Source organism: Hakea prostrata, chromosome 1 (genome assembly GCF_041222555.1).
Source record: "Hakea prostrata isolate BN-2017 chromosome 1, UWA_Hpros_2, whole genome shotgun sequence".
NCBI classification, from domain to species: Eukaryota; Viridiplantae; Streptophyta; class Magnoliopsida; order Proteales; family Proteaceae; genus Hakea; species Hakea prostrata.
Genome location: NC_142600.1, coordinates 59,153,306 through 59,174,431, shown reverse-complemented (window position 1 = coordinate 59,174,431; position 21,126 = coordinate 59,153,306). Strand labels below are relative to the sequence as shown.

The 21,126-nt window shown below is 38.3% G+C and overlaps 1 protein-coding gene across 2 annotated transcripts in view; it reads right to left on the bottom strand.

Annotated features, from left to right (window-relative positions):
- Window positions 1-8,368: 8,368 nt before the first annotated feature.
- Window positions 8,369-21,126, bottom strand: part of SRS2 (P-loop containing nucleoside triphosphate hydrolases superfamily protein) — a 75,892-nt gene continuing 63,134 nt past the window's right edge. For both annotated transcript variants that reach the window (XM_089141160.1, XM_089141165.1), the window contains 5 exons: window positions 19,514-19,564; window positions 19,261-19,323; window positions 19,046-19,105; window positions 17,982-18,044; window positions 8,369-8,773 (listed from right to left, as the gene is read on the bottom strand). In XM_089141160.1, coding sequence (XP_088997286.1) covers window positions 8,684-8,773; window positions 17,982-18,044; window positions 19,046-19,105; window positions 19,261-19,323; window positions 19,514-19,564 — 327 coding nt within the window. In that variant the 3' untranslated portion in view covers window positions 8,369-8,683. The remainder of the gene's footprint in view (window positions 8,774-17,981; window positions 18,045-19,045; window positions 19,106-19,260; window positions 19,324-19,513; window positions 19,565-21,126) is intronic.

Sequence of the window (21,126 nt, the reverse complement as noted above, 5' to 3'; positions counted from 1 at the left end):
TTTCACTATGGCATTGAACATAATGATTTCCAATTTGATATTTAGGTTGCTTTTTAGTTCCTACTTCTTAATACCACACCACGAAGGATGACAATATTGCATGGCAACATGGATTCCTGATCAATGCAAGAAAACAAAAGACAATGTGTAACAACTATAATGAAGTCATTGTTGGAGGAAAGGCATGGTTGAAACAATAGTCCAATTTCGGTTTAAACCACCGCAATTCTGGTTTTTTGCCAAGTTGAGATGTAACTAGGAGGCAGAACTTTTTGGCTGGTATTGACCTGGGTCAAAACCTTGAGGTTTCGATCAACTTATGGAAACCCTATTTAAAAGTCCCAAATCTTGGTCAACTTCTGTGAAATTTCACAGCACTCGCAGCCCGCAGGCACCACCGATCAAAACTTTGGAGATTTCCCTCATTTGTTGCCATTTTTACCTCTTCTTAACCTCTTTTTCACTTAAAAATCATCAATCCTTTGTCTTCCTTCACCTCATTTGCTACTTACTCCATGGTTATACTCCTTATGTAGTATATGGTGGAGTTGTTGGAGATGGGGGATCATTTGCTGATGCTAGTAGTATGTCTGCACATAGATATTGGAATGGATCAGGATCAGGATCAGGTGCATCACTTGTGAACTTCATCTTTAGATATCCATTACACCCACTTGGTCCGGTACAATTCTCCTCCTCTTACAGTCCCTTCCCTGATGATACATTCCCTAGGGTGGGATATCTATCCTATGCTAACGATGACACCTATAGATTCACAGTATCGAACTACCAAAATAAATATTCCAAGACCATAACATGGCAGTCTTGTCCAGTACTCAAAGAATCAAATGCAATGGATCAGATATTACCAAATTCTACGCGTCCTTGTGGGATGGATCCCCAGAGGAACTGAACTTGGAATTGAGTTCAAAAGTTTCTTTTTGGTAATTTACTTTGAGGTTATTTCGCTATTGCACTTGTATGAAACATTTGCAGTACTTATGTAATTTATTAAATTTTATAAGTCTTTTTATTTGTTAGAGCCTCTAAATACTACTATTTCAATGATAACTCTTCATTGGTTTCTCTAGCAAAACACACCTGCCATTAAGTTATTTATGCTTTAAATAGGTTGTATGCAAAAATCAATCAATTAAGAAAAACCATGAAAACAAGGCCGAAACCATCCATTGAGTTGTCCTACAAAATTCCCAAGTTTCGACCTCCATGGTTGAAATTTCAACCTCATCTCGAATTTGATCCTTGGTTGAAACAACACTTGGTTAGAGTTTATGCAAATACACCCAAGTGCCATCAAGTCACTCACTGATGTGCGTAAAAACTAGATTATTTGGAGCTGACTAAAGCTCGAGTATGTAGAGTGAGCTAGTGGGGTTTTAAGTCTTGTACTCTCATGTTGTAACTCATAACTATGCCCATCGTGTCATATGAACTTAATAATAATGATGACCATGTGCGAAATATGATACATCACAAATTTTGAGTTCGAAGTTAATATTCATATTATATGTTATATATTAAGTATATCATGTGTGCAATAAGTTTTATGAGTGTACATCTTCATTTATTCAGCATAAAGATTTCAAACTTGGGGTTGTAATGGAAGGTACAGTTACAACTGTTTTCTCATCAACACGAGGCCAACAATGCATTCAAAAGGCCTAAAATAGATTGGACGGAAATTCTTTGTCCCAAAAGACCTTCAAAGTCACCAGCATCAGCCACCAAAATGAGTTGAGATGGGGGAAAATTTCGGCCCGGTGTAATCGCTAGCAGGAGCAGGTTCTGAAACCATAGAAGGAATCAATCATGATGATTGAGACCTTGAAAGGTAGGAGACAAGATACTCAAAAAGTTGTAGCAACCCCTAAACAACTCAGTATTTGTCATAATGGTTGAGAGTTATCAGCTAGTTTTAAAACTCCCACTTTATTCAGGATACACTAACTAAAGTAACACAACATAGAAATAAGAAAGAAACAAATAAACATAATACACACTACAACTACTTGATGTATCTTCATGGTAAAATCTAACTTTCTCTTTGGGGTTTGCAAACTAGTCTCAGTTAGCCAGATGGCCATTTGCACTTTTCTTTCCAATAATTAAGAGTAACTAAACATATTCAACTCTAAGGCATATCTACTTAATCACATCATACATATGGACACTGTAATTGAATTCAACTTAATAAGCAGAAGGCTGCTAATAATTTTGCTTGTGATTCACCTTGTACCCCAGGTAACTTCATAACTACAAATAGCCTAGTCTGCTGAGTGTTATAGCCCAGCCACTTCGGTACTGCCTGCCATAATGGCTTCATCTAGGCCACACACACACAGACAGCCAAAAAAAAAAAAAAAAACCACTGACGACAAGCATAAGGAAGTGCCTAATAACCAAAGTCCATATAAATGACATGTATAAGACTTAAAGTGAAAGGAGACGCACTTAGGAGGAGCAAGCTTGCCATCTTGTGAGCAGGGCCCAGAATCCATCACAGCATCAGCACGAGCATCCTCTGCAACTGGAGTAGACACAACTGGAGCAGACACAACTGGACTCTGACTGGTGGGAGCTGGAGGGGCAGGAAGAGCCTTTACCTTTTGTGCCCTTTGTTTTTTCTCTACAACCCTGCCCGTTGGCACTGACACTCATGTTTTTCCATTTATCCTGAGCACACAGAAGCCGAATCAGAGAATTTAGTAAAGAGCATATATCTCACTGGGATAAGGTAGTATCAAGTATAAGCCATACCCAGTTTCCATTTGGGATTCCGGAACTCAGAATGGTCATGTTAACATATGACAAGAAATGAAAAGATGTTGGGGATCGAGAGCTGTTGACCCTCTCTGATTGGGTCTGTTTTGTTCTTTCTTCTTCTTTTGTGATCACATCAATCAACTTGGTAACTGATAAAGAAAGAAATAACACAGTGGACGAAGGGAGAGAAAATATAAAGCATCACGTAGAAACACACGCTTCCATGGCAAAAGGATCGTTGATGGTTTCCCAAAACAGAAGGTTGGAAACAACAATTACCTTCTAAGATTAATATTACTGGATACTCAGTAATAATGGTCAACCTTCATATCATGTCTGAACTCCCAATGCAATAACAATATGTTACAAACCAATATAACAAGTCACAATGGCAGTATGAATAGAATAAATCATTTTTCACCACTCGATCATATTCATAGTCATTCACACACACTGAAATAACAAAAGATAAGAAATATGTGACATACAAATTGTTCACAAAAAAAAAAACCAATGTCTATTGTAAATCTATTTAACACATCCAACTTCAAATAACATTCCATCTTTAGAAAATACGCCCGAAATGTTCCAAACAAGTTCCTTGCAAATAACATTACCTTATCCTTTTATGATTTGAGCAACTCAATCATTCAACAAGCTATTTAAAGAATCAGAAGAACCATCTGAGTGCTCCGAAAGATCCGAAAGCTGCAACTCTTCTGCAATTTGATCTAAGCGCCAACGAATATACCGTACATCACCCCTGAGGATAGCAAATTCTCTCTCAAATTTTGACAATCTAGCTCCATTCTACTGATCAACACCCTCACCAACCGGTGCTCCTACATTTGCACCCTCTGCTCCTACATCTCCCAATGGTTTTCCAAAATGAAAATTACTGGCAGATATTTTTGCATCATTCTTCTTCTTCTTCCCCCTCCTTCCTTCTTCCCTTCCTCCGCCGACGAGATCAATATGATAATACTCAAAAATGTGTGTCAACAGTTTGCCATAGGGGAGAGCCCGATTAGGTGCCAATCTCGCGTACTGCATCATTTTCAGAATGATGTACGGTAGGTTCAACTTGTTACCTGTATGCACACAATAAGTGACATAAGCTTCAAATGAATTTAAGCTTTCATGGTGACCACTGCGAGGTACAACATTGTGTTGCACAATGTATGCAATGGCGTGCGGAAGTGGTTTCAGCTGCCTCAGCTTCACATGCCTCGTGTCACCCGTATAATTCAGCATTATATCCCTATATGTCACATCCACATTAATCAGGTCATTGAACTTCTTCTTAGGCTCCCAGAATACTTTTGCACCTTCAAACTTTATTTGCACCCCTTTAACTTTGCTTACGGCTCCAAACTTTTCCCCAACTCCTTGGACAATCAAATTTTTATAAAACTCTTTCACCAAGTCGTCATAACACTTGGTATTTACCTCAAGTATTTTTTCCCAACCAATCTCTCTAAATCTGGCTGCTAGACCTACAACCTCGAAAGAATGAATGTCCACTTCCCTTCCTTCAGCTATAGCTTGCTTCTTTAATCTTTTGGGATCGCATTGGGGATAATCATCATTGAACCAGCCCCTTTCGTCATCAGCTTCTACAACTGATTTTCCCTTTCCCTTATCCTTTGCCATAGCCTTCCGCTTTGTTGGCACATGCTTTCCACTTGCTGCCATCTTACGGCCCATATACTAGTCCAACTCTAATTGCTGCACATATCAAAAAACATATTGGATAATCAACATATTACACAAATTAAAGTAAACTATAACAAATCAAATTATTATTCTAAGGATGAAACAACATTAAAGAGAGAAGACGAGCATTCTAAGCATGAAACGATTGCCATCTTCCTAAGGTCAAAAAAAAAGAACAACCCACTACGACAAACAATATTAAAGTGAGAAGACTAGCATTCTCAATTGACTATATATGTTGCAGGTGGAACACCGATTGAAGGGATATGAGTTTGGTAGCAAAGCATATACATAAAGATCCTGACGGTTATGGTAGGTAAGTATGTATTGATTACACAAAGTATAAACTTAGATTTGTTAAGTAACTCGACAAATTTAATACAGCTATTTTGGGCTTATGAGTACTCCTCACAAACCAACTCTAAGGATCATGAAGTACCTCAGAGTATGTACTGACTGCAATAAAATCGTCACATCTGATCTTAAATTAGCTTGAAACAAATTTAAGACAAAAGAGAAGCAGAGGATAATTTGCCTCTTCTTTTTCCACCATAATCATATAACTAATGTGAGAGCTGTACAAGTGGCAAACTCATATAGAGAAAAAGATAGGCTATCTTAGAAGCTAAGCATTCTAGAAGGAAAAACAAATTTGTCTGTGTATTCACGCCATGAGATGAGGGGTAGTATTTCTATTTCACAAAGACTGGACCAAATAATCATTATAAAACCCAATATGAGGTAACCTAACTGCAGCTTTTAGGAGTTTTATTGATGTCAAGGAGACAATGTTCTCACGTTGTACATTTAATAACTTATTGTGTGAACTCAGTATTATGAAAAAGAAAGAAAATAAGAAAGAAAACTACAGAATCCAAAATTTCCATCACTTACTGCAGCCTTAAACCGTAAAATAATAAACAAAAGGGTCCAACCAAATTTTGACTGTGTAGAAGACCATCATCTGATTATTGTTTTTAATTCTTACAAGTTTTATACAACAAAAAATCAACAACAAACTAAGCCTTATCCCAACTAAATGGGGCCAGCTACATGGATCCTTTCAAAACCAAATAGGGAAAACCTAGGTCCACATAAAGGGAAATAAAATGCAGAAGGAAGAAACACAGCCACAAATCCAGCCACAGGTCACCTACCTTGGGATCCCATGACTCCTCTCAAGTATCTTTTCAAATCAAAATTTCAGTCAACATATCTGAATTTTACATTGCATGAGTAGGTTATTTATAGCCTTCAAAAAGATTATGAGGTTCAAAGTTATATAAAAACCGATTACTCTTCACTTCAAGTTCAAAGTTCATAAAATGGATGTAGATACAGCTCTCCGAGGGATATGAGGTTAACCTTTGGCATTACATGCATGTAGGGGTTGAAACCATGGCAAAGACACTTCAATTCTACTTTGACTTTAAAAATTGCAAGCTGGTACTCTCCTCAACATCCAGTAATCAATAGGATTCCATTCATTGGCTACATTCTTTGTGATACAAGATTTCGATGAAATTACAATTAACACGATAGTCAAGAATAGAACAACGAACCTCGATAAAACTTTTGGGACATTTACAATAAAGTTGTAACAAGCTGCAATAGACTGGGTCTCGAAGGAACAGACTGTTATGCTACTCATGCACAAGTGTTCTTCACATACTTTTAGAAAGGAAATGTGCCACTAACCACACCTATCAAACAACTGACCCAGGGGTAAATTTGTTCAAGACTTACAATAAATAGATAAACAAATTGCACCCATTAAACCCACTTGAACAAGGAGACAAATGACAACCCAGATACACACAGTCACCCTTCATTATACAAGGTCACCGTTCAAAATAGCAGCTCGAAAAATTTAAACTAACCATTCTCTCTACAGGATTTACCAATTGAAATGAGAACCATTAAGACACACATACCCAAATGCATCAATTTTCTGCAGCACACAGAACAACAAAATTAAACCCCTCCACAACCCCACAAAAAGGTAAAACAACAAGTACTAAAAGAAACCGACCAAGTTATTACAGAGCATTTTTCAGCTTTAATCAACGACAAAATCAGGGTTTCGACCACATCATCAGAAATTCCTTGGTAAGGGTTTTAAGAGTTGGTTATTACCTTTTGATCGAGAGCGCTGTTTAAATCAAATGGAAGAAGACGAAGGCCACTGCGACTCAAGACCTCGGTGTTTCGATTCTTGATTTGGTTAAGAATGAAGATAGAAAGATCGATCAAGATAGCAAAAGAATGGTCGCAGCCGCGCCGCCGGTTCCCTTCGCTCTCGCGGTCCTGGGTCCTTCACCACGGCTGCGAAGAATCGCAGAGACGAGACGAGACAATCTCAGCCCTAGATTTCTCAAAATCGGCTGGAGCTTCTCCTCTTCTTCTTCGTTCTCAACTCGCCACTTCTTCTCCTCTCGCTTCTTCTTCTTCTTCTTCGTTCTCAACTAACGACGCCCCTTCGATTTCTTCTCCAGCTTGGTACGGTTGCTTCAGATTAGCCAAAAACGAAAACACAAAGGGGTCTTCTTCTTCTTCTCTCCTTCGATTTCTTCTCCAGCTTGGTAAGGTTGCTTCAAATTAGCCAAAAACGAAAACACAAATGAAAATGAAATGGGCGGGGTGGTTTAGAACAGGGGTTTGTTTCGTATTTTCAAAACAATTTGAACTGGTTGTATATACGGTTACTGTACAACCGTATATACGTATAGGCTGGTTTTGTAATACACCATTAATAAGATATACTAAACCCAGTCGAACCGCCCAGATGGACCGGTTGGTTTGCATCAGACCGAACCGAACTCTGTTCACACACTTAATGAGGTGGGTAATGGTTTTTTCTGGATTTTTTAATGGGGAGGATGATCCCAGCCGTCCGATTAGATCGGACGGCTCGCTCCACCGTAGTGCGCATTTATTACGCACTACAGAAGCAAAATAAAAAAAAGAAAAAAAAAAAAAAACACAGCGCCCCCTCTGTGGGGGGGGGGGAAGAAAAAGAGAGCAACGAATGCTGGCGGCGCACCCCCCCAGGGCCCCTCCCCCCCACCATCACCACCCCCCCACCGCGGGGGCAGGAGAGGGGAGAGCCCCCCTTTTTGGGAATTGAAAAAAATAAAAAAAAAAATTTTTAAAAAAAAAACAAATTGGGGGGGGGGATTTCATTTTGTATTCTTAATCTATTTATTTGTTGAGGATAAGATGGTAATTTCCCCTTAATAGTTAACAGCTAAATAACGGTGTTAATTGTTGGGGAGGAGGGGGTTGGAAAGGTTCACAAAGTGGGGGAGGTGCATTGTTAGTGGCTGCAAAGCAGGGAGGCTCGCATGTAATTTTTTTTTATATATCTTTTCGATGATATAATGATGCCGATTTGATAAAGAATGAAACGTTTGGGTGTGTTAATATAGTGACATAAATGGTCCTCCAGGAATTGGAAGGAAAACATCACCATCCTTCGGAGATAATGGGGTCAAAGCATTCGTTAAAACTAAGAAATGGCAAAGGATTAAGGTGTATAAGATCTAAAAAGGTATACATATACTAGAAATCAGCAGTTGGAAGGTTTGGGGACACGATCATCTATCAGCAGTTTTTGGTTCACGGAAGCAGTTCAAGTTCACTCATTAGCCATGGAATGAATTTATAACTCAACCATTGCATCAGGTTTGGTGTCTCTACTAAATAACAGAGATGCTAGGCCCCATAGATGAAATACCAAATTGAATTCAGATAGCCAGAACCAGTCACCTCAACAGCCAATACTACATATGATTCCCTCTAACATGAGAAAAAAAGAGCTTCCTGGTAGAGGGCTGAGAAACTTCAACCAATAAAACCATAAAATAGGTACTTGCTTGAAGCCTTGAATACTTCTGAAATGAACCTGGACGTCCAGTATCAGAATAACATATGCAACCAAGCTTAATATAGCTGTTCAGAAGAATGAAATTGATGCTTCAACCATTTCAAAGAAAATTCACTTTGAAGTACATAACCTTAAAAGGAAAACTCATTTTAGTTACAACATAAACTCGCTCTCATTCCTACTAAGTACCATAAGAGAAGACAACAATAGTAGCATACTTTGATACTTTCACATCATCTTTGCATCTTAACATACAAAATTGGTTTAAAACTCCAAATCCTAAGCTACAACTTCACATCACAGGGATTTGTATTGCTCGATCAAGTGAGAGGCATGGAGACGGGATGTAGGGACTACAGTGCAACCAAGGTTCTGAAGATAAGAAATCTGCAATAGAAAAAGTTTAAAAAAACATCAAACTGATTCCTGTTGAGCATACAATGGAAGAGCTTTCCAGTAAAGAAGACAATATGATATATATACCCCAGTCCACAGAAAATTTTGATGGTAAAATAGAAAAGGGGGGGGGGAGATCGTATAATCAAAATGTGTGTAATAACCAACATCAAAGAAATCACAGAATAATTTTACAAGAAAAAAGCAGATATGTCTACTTTTGTTGGGTATATGCCAATTGCTCTGTGTAATGCACTAATATAAATTCATTACCAAGATCATCTCTAATAAGATGCAAGGTATTATGGGTGATTTGGTAAGTGATAATTAGTCTACCTTCGTAAAGGAAGATCCATAGTTGATAATACCTTTGGTTTGCCATGATGTGGTGAGGGATTTCCCAACACACAGTTTTCCCTACAGATGTGATGAAGTGGATCTTTGAAGGCATATGACCTTTGAGTAGGAAGTAATTGTTTGAACATATGGAACTTATGGGGTTTCCAAGAAGGTTCATCAGGGTGTAGAGCTTGTGTTTGGAGACCTATATGCTATATTCTTATTAATGGGAAGCCTTGTAAACTATTTCTCAGGGGAACACGGTTTAAGGCAGGGGGACCCCTCTTTACCTTTACGTGGTTACTCTAGCTATGGATGGATTTATAGGACTGATGAGAAAGTTAGAGGTGGACAACCAGATCCTAATGATCTTTGTGTAGGCTTCCAACAAGTCTACTATGCCTATTTGGGGCCTTGATTGAATTTGTTATCTATAGGGATAAGCTTTCTATTATCTTAGGGATCCAACTCAAACTAATAAACTTGAACTAATAGAATTAATGGGCTTTAATGAAACTAAGGAACCTGTTAGGTATCTTCAGGAACCTCTCGTCTCAGGGAAATTCACCGTTACTGATTGCAATCCTATTCTCGATTGAGTGGAAGCAAGCTTAAAGGGTGGGAAGCTGGATTCCTATCCTTTGCAAGAGGATTACAGCTGATTTCCTCTATCCTACTGGTCAAAGACTATTTGCCCTCCTAGGTACACTGATAACTAAACTGGAACCTACATCTTCTAACTTCCTTTGATCTGGCCCAACTATGGAAAAGAAAATGCACTTGATCTCTTCGAATTCCATCTGCAAGCTTTAAGGAGGGCTTCGGCTAAAAAGAATTAAAGACACATATGTGGTGGGATCCATGAAGCAGATTTATTGAATAGTTCCAATAAAGGAGGGTTTATGGGTGAAATGGATGCGCAGTAGACATCTGAAACATGTTTCAATCTGGATGGTGAAGACTCTTTAAAACCACTTTTAGGTCTACCGTGAAGTTCTTATGTACAGGGATAAAGTAGAGCCTTTCATTAAGAAAATGATCAGTGATGGGGTAGATTAAAGGTTATGGATGGACAGGTGGCACCCTATGAGCCTTTACTCAGATGCTTTTGAGAGAGAGTGAGATATGAGTCGAGGTCAACAAGACTCTTAGTGGTGGGAATATATTAAGTTAAGTGAAGGAAGTTGGCAGTTAGAAAACTAGTTTCATCTCTCTCCAGAACTAGCAGCGGCTTGAGGATGGCTGACTCATCTACAAAAGCTTTACTTAGAGTCTAAAGAGTAGGTGGTCTGCACAGGAAACTCAGCTGGAGTATTCACTTTCCAAGTCTACCTGGGATATTACTAGGAGAGGGAGGAAGGTGGATTGGAGCACTTGCATTTTGTTCACAGGCAACATCCCAAAACATTTTTTAATTACCTGGAGAAGTCTTATGAATGCCTCGCCAACTAGGGACAATCTCATAAGGATCAGCATACTTGCATATTCTGTTGGGAAGCCCAGAGACCAGGGGTTGCTTATTCTTAACATACAGTTTCACCTCATTGGTTTGGAAGGACAGTTTCAGCTGTGCCCAGCAACTGATAAACCACCTAAAACCTTGGAGGAAGCAGCTCCTCATTACTTCGGAGAGGAAGTTAAAATCAGTTAGGTAGGGAATTTGGCACTCTATGCTAAGGAATTCCACGTATGGACTGAAAGGATGTTTTCAGCCGTGCTCAGCAACTGATAAACCACCTAAAACCTTGGAGGAAGCAGCTCTCTATTACTTCAGAGAGGAAGATAAAATCAGTTAGGTAGGGAATTTGGCACTCTATGCTAAGTATTCCATGTATGGACTGAAAGGAACCATAGGTTATTCAGGGATAAAATGAAATCCAGATACCAATAATAGTGACCATCAAAGAACATGTTACTTCCAAGTGTTTCACTCTATCCTTATCTAGTGATAAGGATCCAAAGCAGTGGGAGGATCCATATCATGTGGAATGTTCACATACCAAGATATTCTTGGTTTCCATCAAGTAGTTCGATGGCCTTGCAATATAATGATTTCCTAACAGATGATAGAGTTGCCTTCAGAGGATTGACTAGAAATGGGACCATTGTACCAATATGCCATACTGGGTATGAAGCTGCTGGCCATCCAAAAGGGTATCAGCTTATGGATTGCAAAAGGATTCCCTGAAGTTTCCATCAGATCCTATTCAAAGTTGGCAGTAGATATACTCAATGGAAGGATAGTTGGACAATGCAATGTTCAGTCTTATGAGAGTGTTATTCTGAATCGGAGTAACAGACTGAGAAGGAAAGAATTTCTCCATGCTTGGAGGGAACAAAACCAACCAGTAGGCAATATGGTTGGTCTAGTTTTTAATTCCCCAGAAATTAGTTTGCTCCCTAACGAATTTGCCGCTGACAGATATGAACTCGAGTTTTATAATTGGGTTCTAATTTTGCTAGTTTTTGCAGGGCCTGTCTTGCTTGTATCAGGGATCTCAGCCTCTATGGCCCTAAAGTAGATTATCTAAGGTTGCCTACTTTTGTGCATTTCTCCCTCTTTTATGTAAAAAGTTTACCCATCCCTCCCCCCCCCCCCCCCCCCCCCAAAAAAAAAAAAGTGGGATTATACAGATATAAAGGTATGTTATTTTGTTACTCTCTCAAGGAATAGTTCAACCCCCTTCCGAATAGAAATTGAAAATTATTACTCTGTAGATAGAATGTTAATTGGTCTTGGAGACAATACATTAACTTGACCTGCTAGTTGTTAAAAGGAATGAGTCGACTACTACACATGATTACAACAACGACAGTCTACAAGTTGCACGCTTTTCAAGTGTGGGGTGACGTTTATCGATTTGAATAGTCAGACAGTCTCAAAACATTATTTATTCTTTCCATTTCTTCCAGCAGAATACTAACACTATTAACATAAATTTACAACACATTCTTTCTTCCTCTAGTTAACTGCAAAAAAATCACTTGAACCTATTAGGTGTCCTATTAGGGCCAACGTTGAACACAATCAACAGCAGTTGTACGAATCTACAAATACGTTATCAGTATCTCAGTGATCCACTACGGCATAATAGATGAGACAAAAATAAATACTCCATACACTGGTTGTAACTTGTTGGATTCTACTAGGAGTTCAATTAGAGTTTGTATTCATGAAAATTTCTATTTTTTGATACCCAAGTCAGGGTATTTATGTAATAGTGTACTTTCCTCTTAATTATAAATAGAGGGCTTGAGATCATTGATCGATAAGCCATTCTACCAATATTGTGTTTCCCAACATGGCATCAGAGCCTAAATTTGATTAGGGAAGTGAGAAAAAAAAAGAGGAGTGTCGAACCTACCTCCTCACCTCTCTCTCTCGCTGTCACTGGTCACGAGTATCGAAACCCATCGCCCATTGCCTTTTCTTTCTGGCAGTTCTTCAAACCCATTGAAGACCCATCGAAACCAATCGCCCTTTCTTTCTGGATGTTCTTCAGTACCCATCAAAACTCATCACCCTTTCTGGCTGTTCTTCAGTACCGCTGCATACGGTGAGTTCGATTCGACAAAACCAAGAACAAAAAAAAGGGAAAGAAGAAGAACTCCGCCGTTGTCTTCACCATCACCATCGAAGCCACCAAATGTACTTCACCCACCATAGACATCGCCATCGCCATCGCCATCGCCTTCGAAGTTCCGCCATAGTCACCTTCAGCCATCGCCACGAAGCCAGGTAACCTTTTGAAAGTTTGAAACACCACGATGGTTCAGACTTAGAATCCCATTAAACCCTTACTCTTTGGCTGAACCATATGTTTGGTTCTCTTTATATTTAGACCAAACCAAACCATATTTGGTTCTCTTTAAATTTAGACTAGACCTATTGCTCTTTGGCCGAACCATATTTTGGTTCTCTTTAAATTTAGACCAAACCAAACCATATTATTGTTTTTTTCTCCAAATCTACTGTTCTGTTAAGCCACACAAAAAAAGAAGAAGAAGAAGAGTAGATTGATCATATCATTGTTTGGCTATTGCATTCTCTGACATTTTTGCTACTTCGAAAGGGTGAAGATTGAAGAATTGCAGATAATTTTGTCAACATGACAATTTTTGATGGTACTCCTGCTCGCACTGGCTCTTACCCCACTCTTCAATCTCTTTCGGTAAGATTTGATGGAACCAATTATCTGATTTGGTCCCAATCTGCTTACCTGACTATTGCTGGAAGAGGACTTATTGGACACATTACGGGCACCATTATCAAACCCACTATCACAGGCATTTCACAGGAAAAATGGATCTCGAATGACTCTCTTATTATGTCATTTCTTTTGAATTCCATGCTTCCAAATATTGCCCGTGGATATCTATTACTTGATACTGCAGCCCAAATCTAAAAGGCTACTACTGAAACATATGGACAGCTGGGGAATGATGCACAAGTTTATGAGCTACGAAAGAAGCTTCATGAGACTACCCAAAAGGAATTGACTGTGGCCCAATATTATGCCGTGTTGCAATCTCTTTGGCAAGAGTTGGATCATTATGGGGATTATCATCCCACTAACCCAGATGATGTGACTACTTATAGGAAGCACATTGATAAGATTCAGGTATATGACTTCTTGGCAGGTTTAAATGTGGAGTATGATCAGATCAGAGTGCAAGTATTAAGTCGTTCTCCCTTTCCTACACTAGAACAGTCTTATGCTCTTGTTCAGTGTGAGGAAAGTCGTCGATTAGCCATGCTTTATACTCCTATTATGGAGAAATCAGCCTTACAGTCTATTCGCACTAATTCTGATCCGGCTAAAGAGATTGTCAAGTGTGAGCACTGTCACAAACCATATCATACCAAGACTAATTGTTGGAAACTGCATGGGAAGCCTACTAATTTTGAGCAAAAAAGAGCTAAAAAAAAGGGAAAACCAAAGGCTAATCTTTCTGAGATAGTTTCCACCACACCCTTTGCAGACGTTGGTTTTTCACAGGCGGAGTTAGTTACTCTGTGACGTATTCTGCAGTCTTCTACAACCTCTACCACTTGACAGATAAAACTTTTACAAGCTTCCAAGTCTCTACAGTTTATACTCCTTGGATCATTGATATAGGAGTCAGAGATCATATGACAGGTTTATCCTCTTTTTTCTTACAATATTCTCCAACTTCTAGAAAGAATAAAGTTCAAATTGCTGATGGCTCCTATTCTTCCATTGCTGGAAAAGGGACCATTCAGCATTCCCCATCACTTTCTTTGTCTAAAGTTTTATATGTTCCCTCTTTCTTTACTAACTTGCTCTCTATCAGTAGTCTTACACATGACTTGAATTGTAAAGTGACCTTTTTCCCATCTTACTGTGTCTTTCAGGATCTAGTCATGGGGAAGGAGATTGGACGTGGTAAATTAGACAATGGACTTTATTTGCTTGAGCCAATTGGAGGATCTGCTTCTGCTCTGACTACATCTTCTAATCCAGTCCATTTGGTAATATCAGACCTTCACAGGTGGCACCGTAGGCTAGGTCACCCCCCTCTAGGAACTCTTAAGAAAATATATCCTGATTTGGTTTCTTCTTGTAATGAGGATAATTTTTTTTGTGAAGCCTGCATTTTTGCGAAGCCAACTCGTTCAACTTATTTACCTTCTCTTCATAATAGAATATCTATTCCTTTTATGCTCATTCATACTGATGTGTGGGGTCCCTGCCGACGTGTGTCTATTACTGGCCATAGGTACTTTGTTACTTTTATTGATTGTCACTCTCTTTCTATATGGATTTATCTTTTAAAACCAAAAAAATGAGGTTTTTCGATGTTTTTGTGATTTTCATAATATGATTAAAACTCAATTCAATGCCACTATGAAGATCCTTCGCAGTGACAATGGCACAAGTATATTGATGGTGAATTTCAAATATATTTCTCTGACTTTGGCATAATACACTAGACCAGTTGTGTTGATACGGCCGCCCAAAATGGGGTTGCTGAAAGGAAGAATCGACATCTTTTAGAGATAGCCCGTTCAATTATGATTGCTATGAATGTACCTAACCAATACTAGAGTGATGCTATACTCAATGCTTCTTACCTTATGAATAGGATGCCCAGTAAGATACTTGGTTTTAAATGTCCTAATGAGATTCTCCAGGGAGCCTCTTCTTTTATTATTCTCCCAAAGATTTTTGGATGTGTGTGTTATGCCAGAATCACAACCCACTAGAGTAAGCTGGCTCCCCGCAGCCTACACTGCATACTTTTGGGGTATTCTGCTATTCAGAAAGGGTACAATATTATCATCCTCCTTCCAGGAAAACCATTGTATCCATGGATGTAATTTTTAATGAGTCTTGTCCTTACTATACACTTCTCCAGGGGAGAGTCCTAGAGGAGAGGTGTTCTTTCCAACTTTAAATCTTCCTATCACACACCAACACAACTTAAGAGTTCAAAAGGAGTTTCCTGACCAAGGGGAGACTTCGGTTAGTATACTTGAGGACTCTAATCCTCCCCCTTCATTTTCTGAACCATGTGAAGAACCTAGCCAGGGGGAGATCACTCCTGTGAGGCACACTATTGAGGTCTTTCAAAACCAGATTGACCAAAATAAAGTGGTGCAGACTTATCAGAGGAAGAATTACAACCGGCTAAAGTAGGTGGAAAAAGGTGACACGTTACCACTTCAGTCTCCTGCTCCAGAATCATATTCTACTGTTCCCCTCAAGGTATCTTCTTCTGATCTTCCTATTGCTGTGAGAAAAGGAGTCAGATCTTGCACTTAGCATCCCGTAGCCAAATATGTCTGTTATGACTCTTTGTCTGACTCTTACCGTGCTTTTATATCCTCTCTATTCTCTATATCTGTTCCTAAAAGTTGGCAAGAAGCCTATGCTAATAAGAGATGAAAGGCAGCTATGGTAAGAGGAAATGCAGGCAATGAAGAAAAATGACACTTGGCAACTGGTTACACTTCCTCCAGGAAAAAAACCAGTGGGCTGTAAATGGGTGTATGTGGTTAAACAAAATATGGATGGATCACTCAACAAGCTGAAAGCTAGACTAGTTGCAAAGGGGTTTACCCAGACCTATGAGATTGATTATTAGGAGATTTTTGCCCCTGTTGCTAAACTAAACACTGTTAGAGTTCTGTTATCTGTAGCTGTGAACAAAGACTGGAACTTGCACCAACTAGACGTAAAGAATGCCTTCTTACATGGGGAATTAGCGGAAGAAGTCTATATGGAAATCCCACATGGTTTCTCTGATGAATACTACAGGGAAAGTTTGTCGGTTGAAGAGGTCAACTTATGGGTTAAAACAATCTCCTAAATGCTAGTTTGGACGCCTCTTGAAGGCAATGACTTCTATTTGGTACAAGCAAAGCAACGCTGATCATACACTATTTGTGAAGAAGTTAGGTACTAACATCACACTTCTTATTGTTTATGTAGATGATATTGTCATCACATGGAATGATGGTGAAGAAATTCAAAGGTTGAAGGACTTTCTTGGCAGAGAGTTTGAGATTAAAGATCTAGTGAAATTACAGTATTTCTTAGGGATTGAGGTGGCTCAATTAAAGAAGGGTATATTCCTATCCCAAAGAAAGTTTATCCTAGATTTATTATTAGAAGTGGGAATGTTGGGGTGTAAAGTAGTTGATACCCCTATTGAAGCTGGAGCTAAACTTAAAGAAAAAGAGGGAGAACTAGTGGACAAAGGAAGATATCAAAGGCTGGTAGGGAAGCTTATTTACTTCTCCCACACCAGGCCAGACATCGCTTATGCCGTGGGGATAGTGAGCCAATTCATACATGATCTATATTTAGCTCATATGAAGGCTGTTACCAGAATACTACACTGATGCAGACTGAGCTGGATTTGAAGGGAACTCCTAGAAAAGGAATACTTCTGTTTTCCACTGATAATTTAAAATTAGAAGCATAAACTGATGCAAACTGAGCTGGATCTCTAGACAGAAAGTCAATTTCAGGTTACTGTACCTTTGTTGGAAGTAATCTAGTTATTTGGAGAAGTAAGAAATAGAATGTGGTAGCTTTATCCAGTACCAAAGCTGAATATAGAACTATGGTTCGTGGAGTTTGTGAACTACTATGGTTGAAAAGCTTGTTGTAAGATATTGGAGTCCAAGTTCCAAACCCTATGATGTTATATTGTGACAACAAGGCTGCTATTAGTATTGCTAATAATCTGGTGTAACGTGATCGAACTAAGTACATTGAAATTGACAGGTTTTTTGTCAAAGGAAAGCTGGAACAAGGGATTATTTGCATGCCTTTTGTGAGGTTTGGAGACCAAGTAGTAGATGTTTTCACTAAGGGTTTGAAAGAAAGAGATTTCCTTCCTATTGTAGGCAAGTTGGGCATGACTAATATCTATGCCTCAACTTGAGGGGGAGTATTGGATTCTACTAGGAGTTCAATTAGAGTTTGTATTTATGTAAATTTATATTTTTTGTTACCCAAGTTAGGGTATTTATGTAATAGTGTACTTTCCTCTTAATTATAAATAGAGGGCTTGAGATCATTGATTGATAAGCCATTCTATCAATATCTTGTTTCTCAACACTTGTAAGTCAAGTAAAGCAAGCAGGAGTAATGGGTGAGCATTTACATATTTAATCATGTAATCAACTGCAACATTATGGTATGTTTAATCTTCTTTTGATCTCAAATTGTGAATACTAATCCAAGTCATCTATGACTGAAATAAAAAGTACTACAAATGCTACAATATCAAGTAATGTGAACAGAAGTAACTAATAATAATGCATTAATTTAGCCGAAGAGAAGCAGGCACAACTTAGATATTAAATAAACTCAGCTTCCATAACCTGTTTGGATGTAGCTGTTGATGAACTCATTGCATTCTCAATCCTCAGTTTCTGAAAATGTTCCTGAGGGGGGGGGGGGGGGGGGGGAGGGGGCGACATAAAAAGCTGTCCAAAACTCTTCTCAATACAAACTACCAAAGCCCACCCCTTCAAAACACAAGCATATTCATACATATCAGACCCAGATTGGTTAGTAAAGTCAGGGAATTTCACATTTCACACATCAAATTGCCTGGCCAGCTCTGTATACTTGATCCTATTAACAACTAGTTGCACATAGTTTCACAGAACAACAACATAGAGCCACTGTGACAACTTTTTGTGATTTTATTTAGCATGTAACACATAATGAAATTAAAATGCCCATCTTCTGACTCTGCTGAATGGTTGAAGCTGGATCCAGCACAAAAAAGGACCTATAGGTAGGTTAAAAGCAATAATTATGAAAACAATGGAGACCCTGCAAACCAGGACAATTAATGTGCATCAGGTTATTTTCCCCCTCTTTTTGTTCTGTTCTGGGATTCCTCATGTTCTGTTTAATCACTGAATGGAGAAGAAAGATAAAATGTGACATACTTTATCCACTAGGGACTATACTCTTGTCATTTTAATACATTCCCTAAATATATTATACTCTCATAACATATTAAAACATTACAGATAAACTGATGCAGAGAAGTCACACAGGGGGCTTTAGTTTGATGGAATAAAGACTTGGGATAGGTTATGCATGTATTAAGCATCTGAAACTAAGTGTTTATTGCCATAAAATATATGATGAAAGTAGGCAAGCAAGATTTATCTTATTAGTTCAATTAGAATCCTATTTTGTGTCTATTTCCTTGTAGTTCACTTTCCTAATCAATTTAGGATACCAATTAGTTAAGGATTTAGGAAAGCCTTTTCTTTTTAGATGAGTCTTCTATATAAGATTGTAAAGAGGCAGTATTGTACTTAGATTTGATTAACGACATATTGGCCACTGGAGAGCATTGCAAGGGAATAACTCCAAACACTGATGAAAATCTAAGGTGATTCACACTTCCACAGAAAAAAATTACCTGCTTCTCCCTCAAAAGATGAGCACGCTGATCAGCTGGGATTTGTTCCCATCTCAGAACCTATCAAAGGAAACTTTCACTAGTAAAATAAGGAGGCATCTTTGTTTTATAAGAGGGTTGGGTTTTACAGCCATGGGACTTCTATCACCAGTGTATGATTTCCCGTCATAGACATTCTACCCTAAGTCAATAGAACCATAATGGAATTAACTCACATATTCAGCATATTGAAATGCTTCATCACTCCTCAAGCAAGACTTTAGTGCACGCAAAACATCCTGGAAAATCATTTACTGTTTCAGTAAGTAATAAGAATATCAAAAGACAATTCATTGGTAAATTGAATTTACTATCAGTATCTGTTAGATTCATAAGAGGTACCCTCAAGAACAATTTCCAGAACCTACTGCCAGTTGACTAAGAAACAAAGAGAATAAAAATCTACTGGTTTACAATAAGCTGCACGACCTTGCTTTTGGATGTTTTGATTCGTAGACGTTCATCAATTACAAACCCAACCTGGTTACAAAAATCACATGTATAAATTATAATCACTCAGAATATCACCAAATTTCATGTAGTACTAATGCTTAATTTTGAACCACCCCCTTCCCCACCCAACCCCACAAAAGAAAAATGTGCTGTGCAGAAGAAAAAAGTGCTTGGGAAAGTCAACAAATAAAAAATGGAAAATACAAAACGGGAATGAAACGCTAATGTAATTCATTAAAACTGACAACACAAACTAATCATCCAGCATATTAAATAAAATAGAGTGCACACAGAATGAGGCTCCCACCACTGCTGGGTCTGGGGAGGGTCATATTGTACCAATCTTACCACTACTTCACAAAGAGGCTTTACCAGACTAAAACCCATGACCCCTTGGTAATAATGGAGTAATCTTATCATTGCCCGAAGGCCCACCAAAATCAAAAGTAGAAATTGATAATAGGTACTCGTAGAAATTGATGATAGATACTCGTACTACAACTTTCTTTTTCTTCTGGGTGAAAATTTACCATAATTAATGTTTGGCAATATCAACAACAAATTTCAATAATTGAAAATCTACTTTAAGTCGTACTTTTGTACCAGAACCTAGCTAATTTGGACATCACTTCAAGAAGTTAGAAAGATATTTTGATTGAAAATAAATGAAGACCCCAGTAACAGGAGAAAAAGAGAAGCGGAATTGGCTCAAGAACTGGATTTAATCCAACAAGTTAAATCTTTACTCCTTCCTCTTCAAGCATCCTAAACACCTTTACCTCATCCCCAGGATTGGTCGATTGATGATCTCTGTAGTAATCACATTCTTCCTGAAGACCAATGACAGTGTTCTAATAGTCAGAAAAGCTTTAGTTACCCTATTTCATAGTGATTACCCTCTTCAGAATTTAATAAACCACCCACTTGATCAATGTCCTAAAAACATTATCCCAAACTTCCTTTACAGTCTCCTTTCTAATACATCGACTTCCTATCTCAGAATTCATTGGCAAAAGTAGTCAACTCTTAACAATGGAGTTCTCAGTCCCCCCTTCAGACATCCTAGATTAGTAGTTCTAGGTGCCTCGATAGAACCAATTATGTACTCCAAATTTCCCTTATTTTACAAAGATAACTTCATAGAGTTAGATCGATCCAAATAGTTGGTATTTTCCAACTCAACTAGAAGTATCTAGGTATTAGGATTACAAAAGGAGTTATATTTGTAAATAAATCTTGAGGGGGATGAATAAGTTGAGCAAGTGGAAATTGTCTCTTTTAAACAAAATTCAAGCCAAAGTAAACTCAATAGAAAGCAATAAGCACAAGATAGGGCAACACACAGGATTTATAGCAGTTCAACTGAATTGAGTCCACAACCATTCCTCTCTAACCTTAAAGAGAATTTCGTTAGTGATCCCTTTTCAGTACAATAGGTGGTGGGAAACAACACCACTTACAATCTTGTTACAAACAAAAGAACCTTTACACAATTTTGATTCTGGACAAGAGGATTGCACTTTTAAGGATGAGAGATGTAACAGAATTAAAATTTAAGTAACTAGAAACAACTTAGAACAGAACGAAAA